The following is a 17,498-nucleotide window of genomic DNA, read 5'->3' as shown; positions in this document are numbered from 1 at the left end:
CTTCCCTGTCTTTCAATTGGCCAGAAAAGCGCGCAAACGTCTCAGGGAAGTAAGTGAAAGTAACCAGAATACCGCATGGTGTTCGTTACGAATAACGAACATCCCGAACACCCTAATATTCGCACGAATATCAAGCTCGGACGAACGCGTTCGCTCATCTCTAATCCTGACTAATCGGCCAGCATTAAGTTCATAGAAAGATAATTGTTATATAAGCTCAATAGTTTATTTATAGAAATCAGAAGGCAAAACACTTTATTCCAACAGGATAAGTTGAGTGGATAGCTGGTTTGATACATTATGCATGAGATACCCAGGAATGTGGGCTCATGTGGTAGATGACATTTTGAGCTATCATCCTGGATATGGTTACTGTCATCTGTCATGGAGGAGTAATTGCAGTATGATCGCTGCCTTTATATATGCAGTGAACTGCTCCTGTTAAACAGATGATTAATATCTGGAGCCATTATGCTATATAATAAAAGGAGTTGATCTCCATCATGATTATATAATAAAGAGATCATATGTGGTGACTGAAGGACTACAGTCCTATAGTGAATATATGTCATCCTAGGCGGTTGTATATTACATTGTATTAAATTGGCAAATTTAAAGAATTCATTTTTGGTGATAACATTATCTTCATGAAGTTTTGAACATTATCATTCAGCCTATCCAGTTTCTAGGATCATGTTAATGGATGGAAACTGATATATAAATAATTTTAGATAGTTGTATGTTAATAAAGGTTTTTAATTAGTGAGTTCTTTTTGGTGATAGAAATTTTACAATATAGTCTATGTACCCAAAAATGGCACCGATAAAACTACAGTTCACCACGCAAAAAACAAGCCCTTATACGGCCGTGCCGATGGACAACTAAAAAAGTTATGGCTTTTGAAAAATGCTGTTTAAATCCGCCAAAAATCTTTGCGTCCTTAAGCCCGAAATAGGCCATGTCCTTAAGGGGTTAGGCCGCCTGCAAACGGGCAGGTCGGATCCATCGGCGAGAATTCTCGCCGCGGGACCCGACCCGAGCGCCTGCAGGGACCAGCGCGTACTCACCCGCGCCCGCCGGCTCCGGCATGCGCAGACCAGTGCCGGCTGCGATTGAGTGACATTTCTGTGCGGGGCTCTTCGAGCCCCGCACAGTCATAGAGCATGCCGCGATTTGTTTGCCGCGCAATATTTGTTTGTTAACGCAATCCTATGCAGGCTTCCAGCGGTGGAAATTCCGCGAGAAATACCACCGCGGAATTTCCGCTCGTGTGCAGGCCGCCTTAAAGAGATATTAAGAAATTGAACAGCACAGAATTTAGATCTATTTAGACTGAAAGCACAAAATCTTTGTTGATGACCATTCACTTTTATTCTGAAGATAACAGAACTCTAAGATGCATCTTCTTCTTTGAGGTCCCACAAAACTTTGATTGGCAGATCTCCTATCTTCTCTTTGTAGACTTTATCAAACATCTCGTTTTGTGCCACCGTCATCATATTTTTCCAATCACCAACAATCCCTGGTAAAGAGTATAAATAAGCTGAGACAGTGGATTTCTATAACAGTATAGTTAAGAAAATCAGATTAAAGTCCACATCCTTACCAGCATCTTATGAGACAGTTTCCAGTGACATTTTTAGCAAGTGCACTTACAGCCATTACATTTTCCTTCAATAGATGTAATGAACCCTAAGGTCGGTCTCACGCGATCGGATTTGTATAGCGGATTCTGCAATCGGCACCCACACCGACTTTCCGCGGCAAAACACAGGCACTGAAAGGCATGTAGTTTCAATTTTTCCTCCACACTCGCGGATGCAAATTGCGTATTTTGCGAATGGAAGATAAATTGAAAGCTGCTCTATTTTGCTGTTGAATCCGTGCACACCACCTCTAATGTTGTCAATAGAAGCATACGAGCCGCTGCCCATATCCAATTAACATTGTGTATGTGCTGTGAGTACCCGCATCATCGCTAAGTGGCAGCGCAGGAAATACAAACAATAAACCCTGTACTGCATATGATCGCTGCGAACCTCTGCGGTCATGCACAGTACAATTAATTGCCGAATGTAGGGTTACTAGCCGGACTCACAGCCAGAGTCTGCTGCGGGTCTCCGCATGCATAATCTAACCGTGTCATGTGAGCCCCGCCTAACACAGATATCCAGGGAAACTGATAGACACTCAATACATAGCAGGGAGAGCATTCCCAGGAAATATGTATGCATTAGAGATGAGCGAGCATACTCGTCCGAGCTTGATGCTCGTTCGAGTATTAGGGTGCTCGAGATGCTCGTTACTCGAGACGAGCGCCACGCGGTAATCGTCTCGATTAAACAAGCACTGACCATTGAATTCAATGGAGCCGGCAATACAGCCGACTCTATTGAAAGCAATGGGGTGCTGGCGAGCACGGGATGAATTTTTGGGAAAGGCTTAAAAATATAAGCCCTTACCTGAAAATCATCCTAAAATGTGTAAAAAAAAAATTATACTCACCTTTCCGCTGCAGCCGGAGTTCAGCCGCATCTGGCCAGCAGTTCTCCTGAACTGCTGTGAGTAGTATTCAGCAGCCGGGGATTTAAAATCCCCGCCTGCTGAATGAGCTGCCTCTGATTGGTCACAGCCTCACCAATCAGAGCAGCTCTCACTCACACCCATTCATGAATTCAGATGAATGACAGCTGAGAGCTGCCCCTGATTGGTCCCTGCGCTGAGCCAATCAGAGGCAGCACTCACTCACCCATTCATGAATTCATGAATGGGTGTGAGTGAGAGCTGCCTCTGATTGGTGAGGCTGTGACCAATCAGAGGCAGCTCATTCAGCAGGCGGGGATTTTAAATCCGCGGCTGCTGAATACTACTCACAACAGTTCTGGAGAACTGCCGGCCAGATGCGGCTGAACTCCGGCTGCAGCGGAAAGGGGAGTATAATTTTTTTTTTATTTTTACACATTTTAGGATGATTTTCAGGTAAGGGCTTATATTTTTAAGCCCTTCCCGAAAATTCATCCCGCGCTTGCCGGCAGCCCATTGCTTTCAATAGAGCCGGCTGTATTGCCGGCTCCATTGAATTCAATGGGCTAACATCGTTCTTCTCTGCCACAGCTTTCCAGCTGTGGCAGAGGAGGACGATCTTTTTGCTGACAGTACAAGGGGGGGGGTCTCACTGTTGCCACTATTGTGGCTTAATAGTGAGACCTCAGAGCCCGAAATGCAGCCCTGCATGTTGCTCCTCGCCTGCCCTATCCATTTCTGTGTTTTTAACATGACTTTGGTGATTTGCTAAGATTTTCACAAATGAAAACTCTAGCGGAGCACCAGTCATATACAAAAATGCTCGAGTCGCCCATTGACTTCAATGGGATTCGTTACTCGAAACGAACTCTCGAGCATCACTGAAAGTTCGACTCGAGTAACGAGCACTCGAGCATTTTGGTGCTCGCTCATCTGTAGTATGCATACTTCTATGCAATTAGTCTATGACGAAGCATTTGGAAGTATTTCCCTTTAATATTGTTTAAATGCATTTTACACAATCCAGCAACTTTCTCTTAGTGCTCCACATTCACACTTGCTGCAGTGACTGCTGTCAATGTTGTATTTTTCCCACCAAGCCTGTCTGTTATTAGAGATGAGCAAGGTCACAATCTCAGGCACAACTTGTATCAAACGGCACATGGAGACAAATCTGTCTGCTGACCGATCTCCACGGACAGTGGACATGCATGCCCTATTCTCATCCGTTATGTGGACCAGAATAGGACATGCTATGATTCTTATTTCACATGGACTGTTGGTCCATGTCAGAACTAGCACATATAAAAAGCCTAATAGGAGACAATTAGTCAATGCGCTGTTCATGAAATAAACGGACAGTACACAGACAGGAAATACAGCCATCTGAATGCTGCCTTAGGGTACATGCACACAACCTTTTTTTTCCATCTGAGCCTCGTGTGGCGCAGAGTGTAAGCTCTCACCTACAACCTGAAGGCTGCAAGTTCGATCCCCGCATGATTCAGGTAGCCGACTCAAGGTTGACTCATCCTTCCGAGGTCGGTAAAATGAGAACCCAGCTTGGTGGGGGGTAATAAGTAATTATTACCTGAAAGCGCTGCGGAATAAGTTGGCGCTATACAAATACCATTATCTAATCGAAAAATCATTCGGAAACAGCACCCATTTATTTGAATGGGTGTATGCACTCAGGCTTTTTTTTAAATCAGATGAATAGTTTGAGTAAAAAAAACTTACACTTGCCCTATTCTTCTCAGATTTTTGGACGAGAGTAGCACATGCCAAGTCTACCGCACTTCAGAGTGCATACAGATGGAATCTCATGCAGAAGATCTTATTCATCCATGTGCAAGTAGCCTGATGCCTTAGACTACCTGCACTTGGACGAATAAAAAGTTGTACTTGAGATTCCCAAGCGTAACTCAGATCAGTCACCACTCGGACATCTCGTTCCTGTGTTATTCAATGTGCGGAAGATCACACTTTTCTCATCTGAAAGTAGGACAAAAATTGGCCATGCTGTGATGTTTTTACTTGGACTGTTTATCCGAGTTAAAAATAGCCCTTGTGCATACACCCGATCAAAATAATGGGTACTATTTCGGTCCAATTTCCTGGTACAAAAATTGGATAAAAAAAGGCCTTGTGCATGTACCCTCAGCCTATAAAAAGACTATACTCTCTATTGACATTCAAACCATAGAGCACTTTGATGTGTTGCAATGTTTAAATCTTGGCAGCCCAACAGTGATTGCTGCTCCAGGAAGATAATTTGCATATTTGCGTATTCCCGATGCATTCTGGGAAGAGTGAAGAGTCACTTTGAGCTGGATAATTGCTGGATCTAGCCGTGTCTAGCTGCTCGGGGGAGGTCTCCAGAACAGAGATTGGAACTCTGGGAAGATAATTTGCATATTCCCAATGCATTCTGGGAAGAGAGAAGAGTCACTGTGAGCTGGAAGATTGCTTAATTTGGCTGGGTCTAGCTGCTCAGAGGACATTGCCAGAACAGAGATCGGAGCTCCAGGAAGAAAATTTGTATATTCCTTTTGCATTCTGGGTAGAGTCAAGAGTCACTGTGAACTGGAACTTAGTAGCATGTCGTACACTATATATCATCACTAGAACTCTTGACTTTTAGAAGTTTGAACATGGACAAAAACTTACAACATGGATAGGGTGAGTAGCCATATGGTGAGCTGCAGCATATACTACCGTATATGTTTACAAACCTACCAGAGGAAAAGCCATACTTTAGCTGCCGGAAATGCAATCTTGTTTTTATACTGGAGGAAAATGTGTAAAGTCTTCAGGAGAGAACAGTGACATTGAAACTCATTAAAGGGGTTGTCCCGCACCGAAACGTTTTGTTTTTTTTTTCAATAGCCCCCCCGTTCGGCGCGAGACAAACCCGATGCAGGGGTTAAAAAAGAAAACGGGATAGTGCTTACCTGAATCCCCGCGCTCCGGTGACTTCTTACTTACCTGGTGAAGATGGCCGCCGGGATCTTCTCCCTCGGTGGACCGCAGGTCTTCTATGTGGTCCATTGCCGATTCCAGCCTCCTGATTGGCTGGAATCGGCACGTGACGGGGCGGAGCTACAAGGAGCCGCTCTCCGGCACGAGCGGCTCCATTCAGAAAAGAAGAAGACAGGACTGCGCAAGCGCGTCTAATCCGGCGATTAGATGCTGAAAATTAGACAGCTCCATGGAAACGAGGACGCTAGCAACGGAGCAGGTAAGTGAAAAACTTCTGATAACTTCTGTATGGCTCATAATTAATGCACAATGTACATTACAAAGTGCATTAATATGGCCATACAGAAGTGTATACCCCCACTTGCTTTCGCGGGACAACCCCTTTAAGGAAGATGAGGATTTCCTTGACAGAGCAGAAATAACTCTTCTGAATATTGAAGAAAAACAAATGTAGTGTATCTCCAAAAGCCAATGAATGGGTGCATGTGACCCAAAGATACAGGAGGATCAGAAGTCAGTCAGCACCCATCAGGAACAGGTAACAGGCTCTCATGCAGGAGAATAACAAAGAGTTACATCAAGAAATTACTTTTTTCCCCACGGAGTCTAGTAAGTCTGTTAAGCACTGAGAATCCTCTTAGATGGAGGAAAAAAAAGTGTTGTGAAGAAGGAAAGGATAGTGCTGGTTGTGGGGGATTACCTATGGTGAGGAACAGAGGCCGCTGTCTGCAGACCTGACACAAACTCATAAGAGGTGTGCTGTCTTCCAGGTGCACAAATCAAAGATGTGTCTGATAGGCTCCCACAGTTCTACAAAAAACTACCCATCCGTACTAATAGATGTAGGGACAAATGACACTGCAAAAAAGGACTTTGCAACTATCAGCAGAGACTTTAACCCCTAATAACGTGGCCGCTTTTTTTTTCCATGTTCGTTTTTTTTCCTCCCACCTTCAAAAAAATCGTATCTCCTTTATTTATTCATCGGCGTTGCTATATGAAGGCTTGTTTTTTGCAGGATGAGTTGTATTTTTAAATGGTGCCCTTTACTGTACCATATAATGTACTGAAAAACATTTAAAAAATTCTAAGTGGAGTAAAATGTAAAAAAAAAATGACATTCCGCCATTTTTCAGTGCGACTTGTTTCTACGGCGCACAAACTGCAACAAAAATGGCATGATATCTTCATTCTATAGGTCAGTACGATTACTACGATACCAAACTTGTATAGTTTATTTACTGTACTATTTTTTTCAAAGACATTTAATTTTTTTCAATTATTTTCTGCCACCATCTTCTGCGCGCAATAACTTTTTTATTTTTCCGTCGACGTAGTTTTGTGAGGGCTCATTTTTTGCGGGATGTACTGTAGTTTACATTATTTCCAATTCTGAATACATATTTTTGATCACTTTTTATTGCGTTTTTTTCTGGGAGACAGGGTAACTGAAAAAGTGCATTTCTGGCGTGATACCAAAGATGTATTCTTATTTTATGATTTAGATTTAATTATAGATATGGCAAAATTAATAAAATTTTATTGCTCTTATTTTCACTTGTCTTTTAACTTCCCCTGGGGGACTACAACTTGCAATGCTTTGATCGCTCGTGCAGTTTGACATAATGCTACAGCATTACGTCATACTGCGATTTAATAGACAGTCTGCTAAGGCAGACCTAGGGCCTTTCAGAAGGGCCCCGTCTGCCATGAAACCTGCACGGTTCCCCCGATCTCACCGCGGGGAAGCGGGGGGTACGGGACCCCTGAACATCGTTCAGGGGGTTTAAATGATGCTGTCAGAATTGACAGTGGCATTTAAAGGGTTAATAGCCGTGGTCGTCCGCACGGCTGATTGCAGCTATTGCTCGCGGGCGTCAGCTGTAACAGCTGACGCCCACGATGTATGAAGAGAGGTTGCCCCGCAACCTCTCTTCATGCATACCCTGACGCTCCAGGACGTACCCTTACGTCCTTGGTCGTTAAGGGGTAAGGAACTGGGAGCACAGGTGGTCTTCTCATCCATCCTGACAGTGTACTACAATGCAATAATGATGGAACAGGATTCTAGAGGTGAAAAACTGGCTACATTGATAAAGGCGTCAGCAAAGATTTGCATCTCTAGACCATGGGATGAATTACCTATATAATGGATTGCTTAATAGAGACCGGTTGCACCATACAAACACAGGTAAGCATATATTTGGTGGGCACCTTGCTTCACCTATTAGGAGAGCTTTAAACTAGAACAATAAGGGAAGGGAAGTGAAAAGCCAGGTAAAAATATACAGCTAATTAATACATTTGACAACCTTGCTATTAGTAGTGGAAAGAAAGAACAAAGACAAAAAAATTCAGAAGGAAAGTAGAGGAGCAAGAGACACCGATTACAAACTAAAATGTTTTCATACAAATGCACAGAGCATGGGAAACAAACAAGGAGAATTGGAGCTCCTAACACAGCAAGAGAAATATGATGTCAAAGGCATCATAAAAACTTGGTGGAATGATACAGATGATTGGAATACAAGGCTTGAAGGATAAACTTATTTATAAGAAACAGACCTGATAAAAAAAAGGGGGGTGTATTGTATGTTAGGAAAACATTCATCTCCACAGTGATTCAATCTTCAGAGAATGGTAGTTCTGTAGAAACTGTTTGAGTAAGAATACAAGGAGAGAACAACAGTAAAGACACCATAGTAGGCATTTACTATATGCTGCCTGGACAAGCAGAAGAAATGGATGAACCTTTTCTGCATGGCCAAGTTTTTAAGATTTTGTTAAAGGGGTTGTCCCGCGACAGCAAGTGGGGTTATGCACTTCTGTATGGCCAAATTAATGCACTTTGTAATATACATCGTGCATTAAATATTGGCCATACAGAAGTCATACACTTACCCCCCCCCCCCCCCCCCGGTGTTGGCGTCCCCATCTCCATGGCAACGATGAAGCCTCTTCTCTGGTCGCCGCAACAGTCGTCGCTTGCGCAGATAAGAATCCTCTGCTGGCTGTGTCTGGGCTCACGAGCGGCGTCCTGGCTCCTCCCTCTTCTCCGCGTCATCGTAGCTCCGCCTCTATCACGTGGTGCCGATCAGCCAATGAAGTGGCTGTAATCGGCAGTGGAACGCAAGACTGGAGAAGAAAATCCACGGTGCACCATGGGAGAAGACCCGCGGTGCACCGTGGGAGAAGACCAGCGGCGCCATCTTTAAAAGAAGAAAAGAAGAAGCTGCAGAATGGGGATGCAGGTAAGCGAATTAAAAAAAAAAAAAAAATAACAAATGCATTCTTTTTATCTCTGCACAATGTGGGGGTCTATGGAAAAAAAAATTTTGGATTTCGCCGCGGGACAACCCCTTTAAGAGACTAACTATTCAGACATTTGTTGGGAATCTCTCTCAGGTAAAAGTAATGCATCCAACAAATTCCTATCTGCTCTTGGTGATAACGTTATGTTCCAAAAGGCAGAAGAAAAACCAAGGGGATCTGTTTTCTTGGACCTAATTCTTACAAACAGGGAAGAAATGGTTAAGGAATAGAGATGAGCGAGCGTACTCGTCCGAGCTTGATACTCGTTTGAGTATTAGGGTGTTCGAAATGCTTGTTACTCGAGACGAGCACCACGCGATGTTCGAGTTACTTTCACTTCCATCTCTGAGACATTTGCGCGCTTTTCTGGCCAATAGAAAGACATGGAAGGCATTACAACTTCCTCCTGTGATGTTCCAGCCATATACCACCCCCCTGCAGTGAATGGCTGGGGAGATCAGGTGTCACCCGAGTATTTAAATCTGCCCCGCCCGCGGCTCGCCACAGATGCATGGCGACGGAGATCAGGGAAAGTGCTGCTGATGCTGCTGCTGCTATAGGGAGAGCGTTAGGAGTTATTTTAGGCTTGAAGAACCCCAACGGTCCTTCTTAGGGCCACATCTGACCGTGTGCAGTACTTTTGAGGCTGCTTTTAGCAGTGTTGCACAATTTTTTTTTTTTGTATATCGGGCGTGCAGAGCATGGCGTCCTCAGTCTGTGCAGTCATTGCACAGAGTATAGGGCCAGTACTGGTGAGGCAGGGAAAGAGATATATAGGCTATATAGGCAGTGGGCTTTTTCAAAAAAATTGGGGAAAAATACTATATTTGGGCTGCCTGTGCCCGTGTACAGTTTACTGCGTGTCTGCTGGGGGTAGTAGTCCTAATTAATATGCAGCTAAGCGTTACAGCAGGCTTGAGCAAAATTGTTTCCTGGCTCTACTGTTTCCGTTACATCACCGCCGTCATCCTGGCAGAGGGAAACAGTATACATAATATTATACGCTTCCTACGGTATCTGTCTGCTGGGGGAAGTAGTCCTACTTAATACGCAGGTAAGCGTTACAGCAGGCTTGCGCAAAATTGTTTCCTGGCTCTGCTGTCTCCGTTACATCACCGCCGTCATCCCGGCAGAGGGAAACAGTATACATAATATTATACGCTGCCTACAGTATCTGTCTGCTGGGGGTAGTAGTCCTAATTAATACGCAGCTAAGCGTTACAGCAGCCTTGCGCAAAATTGTTTCCTGCCTCTGCTGTCTTCGTTACATCACCGCCGTCATCCCGGCAGAGGGAATCAGTATACATAATATTATACGCTGCCTACAGTATCTGTCTGCTGGGGGTAGAAGTCCTAATTAATACGCAGCTAAGCGTTACAGCAGGCTTGCGCAAAATTGTTTCCTGCCTCTGCTGTCTCCGTTACATCACCGCCGTCATCCCGGCAGAGGGAATCAGTATACATGATATTATATGCTGCCTACAGTGTCTGTCTGCTGGGGGTAGAAGTCCTAATTAATACGCAGCTAAGCGTTACAGCAGGCTTGCGCAAAATTCTTTCCTGCCTCTGCAGCTCCGTTTCTAGCATCCTCGTCTCCATGGTTCCGTCTAAAATCGCTGGCGGCTTGCTTTTTTAGACGCGCTTGCGCAGTCCGGTCTTCTGCTCTCAGCACGAGCCGCTTCAGCTCTTCTGCGCATGCGCAGACGAGCTGTCACTTCTCGGGAGCGCGCTGGAGCGGCTATTCTGTACCATCCTCTCTTAGAGGAAGGTGCAGAAACTTGAGCCGCCCAGCTGTCCCGAGAAGCCGCCCAGCCGCCCCGAGAAGCCGCCCAGCTGTCCCACCGTCCTGCCGCCCAGGTAAGTGATGGGCCGGGGGGGGGCTGCCGCTCTGCCGGGGGGGGGGCTGCCGCTCTGCCGGGGGGTCTGCCGCTCTGCCGGGGGTGTCTGCCGCTGGGCCGGGGGGGTCTGCCGCTCTGCCGGGGGGGCTGACGCTGGGCCGGGGGGGCTGCCGCTCTGCCGGGGGGTCTGCTGCTGGGCCGGGGGGGGGGGCCTTCGTCTGTTGTCAGGGGTCTAGCGCCGGTTACCTGCTGCCTGGCGGTGGGTGACTGTGTGCCGTGGTCGGCCGCGTTCAATCTCGGGGTCCGGTCGGCGGCTGCGGGGCGTCTGGTTGTCAGGGAGACACAGCTGGTAGCGTCTCGGGAGCGTGCACGTCGGGCTACAGCAAGCGACGGGAAAAAAGGCGGCGGCCATCTTGGGAAAATTTTTATAAGTTGCTGAAACGCTGGAACTGTAAGTACAAACCAGCTAGAAAAGTCATCTACAGGGGGGCTTAGTAATGTATGCTTAATAAGGGGGACTGGGCAAAAAAAAAATTCACTGCTTCCTCGAGACAACCCCTTTAAGGCCTACTACTGGCCTCTGGCCACTTGACTGCTTCTGAGCTGTGAATTCCACTAGCTCAGTGATACGCACCTATGTCTCACTACAGGCATGCGCAAAATTGTTTCCTGGCTCTGCTGTGCGTTCCGTAAGCGAAGTCAGCCTCCAACCACAGGCCAATAAGCGGCACATTTAATTACAGCGTTCGGTTTCTGCTGTACTCGTAATATACCATGCTGAAGGGTAGGGGTAGGCTTAGAGGACGTGGACCCGGGCGAGGACGCGGAGGCCCAAGTCAGGGTGTGGGCACAGGCCGAGCTCCTGATCCAGGTGTATCGCAGCCGACTGCTGCGGGATTAGGAGAGAGGCAAGTTTCTGGCGTCCCCAGAATCATCTCACAATTAATGGGTCCACGCGGTAGACCTTTATTAGAAAATGAGCAGTGTGAGCAGGTCCTGTCGTGGATGGCAGAAAGTGCATCCAGCAATCTATCGACCACCCAGAGTTCTACGCCATCCACTGCTGCAACTCTGAATCCTCTGGCTGCTGCTCCTCCTTCCTCCCAGCCTCCTCACTCCATTACAATGACACATTCTGAGGAGCAGGCAGACTCCCAGGAACTGTTCTCGGGCCCCTGCCCAGAATGGGCAGCAATGGTTTCTCTCCCACCGGAGAAGTTTGTCGTGACCGATGCCCAACCTTTGGAAAGTTCTCGGGGTCCGGGGGATGAGGCTGGGGACTTCCGGCAACTGTCTCAAGAGCTTTCAGTGGGTGAGGAGGACGATGACGATGAGACACAGTTGTCTATCACTCAGGTAGTAGTAATTGCAGTAAGTCCGAGGGAGGAGCGCACAGAGGAATCGGAGGAAGAGCAGCTGGACGATGAGGTGACTGACCCCACCTGGTTTGCTAAGCCTACTGAGGACAGGTCTTCAGAGGGGGAGGCAAGTGCAGCAGCAGGGCAGGTTGGAAGAGGCAGTGCGGTGGCCAGGGGTAGAGGCAGGGCCAGACCAAATAATCCACCAACTGTTTCCCAAAGCGCCCCCTCGCGCCATGCCACTCTGCAGAGGCCGAGGTGCTCAAAGGTCTGGCAGTTTTTCACTGAGAGTGCAGACGACCGACGAACTGTGGTGTGCAAGGTTTGTCGCGGCTAGATCAGCCATGGAGCCACCACCACCAGCATGCGCAGACATATGATGGCCAAGCACCCTACAAGGTGGGACGAAGGACGTTCACCGCCTCCGTTTTGCACCACTGCCTCTCCCTCTGTGCCCCAACCTGCCACTGAGATCCAGCCCCCCTCTCAGGACACAGGCACTACCGTCTCCCAGCCTGCACCCACACCCTCACCTCCGCTGTCCTCGGCCCCATCCAGCAATGTCTCTCAGCGCACCGTCCAGCCGTCGCTAGCGCAAGTGTTTGAGCGCAAGCGCAAGTACGCCGCCACGCACCTGCACACTCAATCGTTAAACGTGCACATAGCCAAATTTATCAGCCTGGAGATGCTGCCGTATAGGCTTGTGGAAACGGAGGCTTTCAAAAACATGATGGCGGCGGCGGCGGCGGCGGCCCCGCACTACTCGGTTCCCAGTCGCCACTACTTTTCCCGATGTGCCGTCCCAGCCCTGCACGACCACATGTCCGGCAACATTGTACGCGCCCTCACCAACGCGGTTACTGCCAAGGTCCACTTAACAACGGACACGTCGACAAACACAGGCAGGCAGGGCCACTATATCTCCCTGACGGCACATTGGGTGAATTTAGTGGAGGCTGGGACTGATTCAGAGCCTGAATTGCGGGCCCCAGCTCGGTGCTGGTATCTGCGGCGGTGTATGCTTCCTCCACTAAACCACCCTCCTCCTCCTCCTCCTCCTATGCAACCTCTGTCTCGCAATCAAGATGTATCAGCAGCAGCACGTCGCCAGCAGTTGGTGTCGCGCGGCGTGGCAGCACAGCGGTGGCCAAGCGTTAGCAGGCCGTGCTGAAACTACTCAGCTTAGGAGAGAAGAGGCACACAGCCCGCGAACTGCTGCAGGGTCTGACAGAGCAGACCGACCGCTGGCTTTCGCCGCTGAGCCTCCAACCGGGCATGGTCGTGTGTGACAACGGCCGTAACCTGGTGGCGGCTCTGCAGCTCGGCAGCCTCACGCACGTGCCATGCCTGGCCCACATCTTTAATTTGGTGGTTCAGCGCTTTCTGAAAAGCTACCCACGCTTGTCAGACCTGCTCGGAAAGGTGCGCCGGGTCAGCGCACATTTCCACAAGTCCAAGACGGACGCTGCCACCCTGCGCACCCTGCAACATCGGTTTAATCTGCCAGTGCACCGACTGCTGTGCAACGTGCCCACATGGTGGAACTCTACGCTCCACATGTTGGCCAGGCTCTATGAGCAGCATAGAGCTATAGTGGAATACCAACTCCAACATGGGCGGCGTAGTGGGAGTCAGCCTCCTCAATTCTTTACAGAAGAGTGGGCCTGGTTGGCAGACATCTGCCAGGTCCTTGGAAACTTTGAGGAGTCTACCCAGATGCTGAGCGGGGATGCTGCAATCATTAGCGTCACCATTCCTCTGCTATGCCTCTTGAGAAGTTCGCTGCAAAGCATAAAGGCAGACGCTTTGCACTCGGAAACAGAGCCGGGGGAAGACAGTATGTCGCTGGATAGTCAGAGCACCCTCATGTCTATATCTCACCGCGTTGAGGAGGAGGAGGGGGAGAAGCATGAGTAGGAGGGGGAAGAGACAGCTTGGCCCACTGCTGAGGGTACCCATGCTGTTTGCCTATCATCCTTTCAGCGTGTATGGCCTGAGGAGGAGGAGGAGGATCCTGAAAGTGATCTTCCTAGTGAGGACAGCCATGTGTTGCGTACAGGTACCCTGGCACACATGGCGGACTTCATGTTAGGATGCCTTTCTCGTGACCCTCGCGTTACACGCATTCTGGCCACTACGGATTACTGGGTGTACACACTGCTCGACCCACGGTATAAGGAGAACCTTTCCACTCTCATACCCAAAGAGGAAAGGGGTTCGAGAGTGATGCTATACCACAGGACCCTGGTGGACAAACTAATGGTAAAATTCCAATCCGACAGCACTAGTGGCAGAAGGCGCAGTTCCGAGGGCCAGGTAGCAGGGGAGGCGCAGAGATCAGGCAGCATGTACAGCGCAGGCAGGGGAACACTATCCAAGGCCTTTGACAGCTTTATGGCTCCCCAGTAAGACTGTGTCACCGCTCCCCAGTCAAGGCTGAGTCGGCGGGAGCACTGTAAAAGGATGGTGAGGGAGTACATAGCCGATCGCATGACCATCCTCCGTGACGCCTCTGCCCCTACAACTACTGGGTGTCGAAGCTGGACACTTGGCCTGAACTCGCGCTGTATGCCCTGGAGGTGCTTGCTTGTCCTGCGGCTAGCGTCTTGTCAGAGAGGGTGTTTAGTGCGGCTGGGGGAATAATCACGGATAAGCGTACCCGCCTGTCAACTGACAGTGCCGGCAGGCTTACAATCATAAAGATGAACAAAGCCTGGATTTCCCCAGAGTTCTCTTCTCCACCAGCAGACAGCAGCGATACCTAAACAATACGTAGGCTGCACCCGCGGATGGAAGTACCATCAAAAACGGGGACCTTTTAGCTTCATCAATCTGTGTATTATATTCATCCTCCTCCTCCTGCTCCTCCTCCTGAAACCTCACGTAATCACGCCGAACGGGCAATTTTTCTTAGGCCCACAAGGCTCAGTCATATAATTTTTGTAAACAATTTTTATACGTTTCAATGCTCATTAAAGCGTTGAAACTTGCACCTGAACCAATTTTTATTTTAACTGGGCTGCCTCCAGGCCTAGTTACAAATTAAGCCACATTAACCAAAGCGATTAATGGGTTTCACCTGCCCTCTTGGTTGGGCATGGGCAATTTTTCTGAGGTACATTAGTACTGTTGGTACACCAATTTTTGGGGGCCCTCGCCTACAGTGTAATCTAATTAATTTTTTGCCCACCTGCATTAAAGCTGACGTTACATCAGCTGTGCTGGGCACTGCAATGGGATATATTTATGTACCGCCGGTGGGTTCCAGGGAGCCACCCATGCTGTCGGTCCACACGGAGTTGTAACTGCATGTGTCCACTTCTAAAGAACCCCAGTCTGACTGGGGCATGCAGTGTGGGCCGAAGCCCACCTGCATTAAACCTGACGTTGCTTCAGCTGTGATGGGCAATGCAATGGGATTTATTTATGTACCGCCGGTGGGTTCCAGGGAGCCACCGATGCTGTCGGTCCACACGGAGTTGTAACTGCATGTGTCCACTTCTAAAGAACCCCAGTCTGACTGGGGCATGCAGTGTGGGCCGAAGCCCACCAGCATTAAACCTGACCTTACCTCAGCTGTGATGGGCAATGCAATGGGATATATTTATGTAGCGCCAGTGGCTTCCTGGGACCCACCCATGCTGTCGGTCCACACGGAGTTGTAACTGCATGTGTCAACTTCTAAAGAACCCCAGTCTGACTGGAGCATGCAGTGTGGGCCGAAGCCCACCTGCATTAAAGCTGACGTTACCTCAGCTGTGATGGGCAATGCAATGGGATTTATTTATGTACCGCCGGTGGGTTCCAGGGAGCCACCCATGCTGTCGGTCCACACGGAGTTGTAACTGCATGTGTCCACTTCTAAAGAACCCCAGTCTGACTGGGGCATGCAGTGTGGGCCGAAGCCCACCTGCATTAAACCTGACGTTACCTCAGCTGTGATGGACAATGCAATGGGATTTATTTATGTACCGCTGGTGGGTTCCAGGGAGCCACCCATGCTGTGGGTCCACAGGGACTTCACATTAGGGATTTGTACCTGCCAGTGTCTATGTATTAAAAACCCCGGTCAGACTGGGGCATGCAGTGTGGGCCGAAGACCACCTGCATTTAATCGGACGTTACCTCAGCTGTGATGGGCAATGCAATGGGATATATTTATGTACCGCCGGTGGCTTCCTGGGACCCACCCATGCTGTCGGTCCACACGGAGTTGTAACTGCATGTGTCCACTTCTAAAGAACCCCAGTCTGACTGGGCCATACAATGTGGGCCGAAGCCCACCTGCATTAAACCTGACGTTACCTCAGCTGTGCTGGGCACTGCAATGGGGTATATTTATGTACTGCCGGTGGCTTCCACAGGATTGGATTTCTCATTGCTTCTGTACAGCATTATGGACTATCGCCCCACCCCTTTTAAAAAGGGTCGCTGCCTGGCCGTGCCAACCGTCTGCAGTGTGTGCCTGCGGTTCCTCCTCTGGCAGACGCACTTATAAATAGACATGAGGGTGGTGTGGCTATGAGGCCAGCGTATAGCAAGAGGGCAGCTGAAGGCTGCGCAGGGAAACTTTGGTGTGCGCTGTGGACACTGGGTCGTGCGGGGGGGGTTGGGCAGCATGTAACCCAGGAGATGTGGCAGCTGAGTGTCATGCAGGCAATGATTGTGCTTTGTTGGAGGTAGTGTGGTGCTTAGCTAAGGTATGCCTTGCTAATGAGGGTTTTTCAGAAGTAAAAATTGTTGGGAGAGGGGGGGGGGCCACTCTTGCCACTATTGTGGCTTAATAGTGGGACCTGGGAACTTGAGATGCAGCCCAACATGTAGCCCCTCGCCTGCCCTATCCGTTACTGTATCGTTCCCATCACTTTCTTGAATTGCCCAGATTTTCACAAATGAAAACCTTAGCGAGCATCTGCGATATACAAAAATGCTCGAGTCGCCCATTGACTTCAATGGGGTTCGTTACTTGAAACGAACCCTCGAGCATCGCAAAAATTTCGTCTCGAGTAACGAGCACCCGAGCATTCTGGTGCTCGCTCATCTCTATTAAGGAAGTAAGGGTGGCTGGGACCTTAGGAGTCAGTGATCATGCTATCCTTGAATTTTGGATAGCAAGGGGAGGAAAACCTGACTTAGACCTCAATGTTGGCTTTCAAAAAGTCAAATTTTAATGGACTCAGAAAGAGGGTCCAGAAAAAAAAGAGTTGAAAAAAATCCTGCGCTCAACAAGAAACATATTTGGATAGGAGTCAACCAAAACAGCCAGAGTTATATAAAGGGATATATATTTAATATATTGCAAAAATACATAAAAACATACAGAGTCCTGAATGCAACTATGCTGCCTTTCTCAAACATAAAGTGCACTGACATAGACCATATTTAAATAGATATAGTGGTAAATTCAATTAGGGAACAGGACACCTAAAAACAAAGGGGAAGGGGTCCTGAGAGGCGGAGATATATAAACCAAAAAGAATTTTC

General features: G+C 48.3%; 1 protein-coding gene across 1 annotated transcript in view; it reads right to left on the bottom strand.

Annotated features, from left to right (window-relative positions):
• Positions 1-1,349: 1,349 nt before the first annotated feature.
• LOC136632169 (amine sulfotransferase-like) overlaps positions 1,350-17,498 on the bottom strand; it is a 162,132-nt gene continuing 145,983 nt past the window's right edge. Inside the window, exon 7 of the mRNA XM_066606860.1 lies at positions 1,350-1,523. Coding sequence (XP_066462957.1) covers positions 1,393-1,523 — 131 coding nt within the window. The 3' untranslated portion in view covers positions 1,350-1,392. The remainder of the gene's footprint in view (positions 1,524-17,498) is intronic.

Source organism: Eleutherodactylus coqui, chromosome 1 (assembly GCF_035609145.1).
Source record: "Eleutherodactylus coqui strain aEleCoq1 chromosome 1, aEleCoq1.hap1, whole genome shotgun sequence".
In the NCBI taxonomy this organism is placed as follows: Eukaryota; Metazoa; Chordata; class Amphibia; order Anura; family Eleutherodactylidae; genus Eleutherodactylus; species Eleutherodactylus coqui.
The sequence above is the reverse complement of the archived record's forward strand: the minus strand, read 5'-3'. Positions and strand labels throughout refer to the sequence as shown.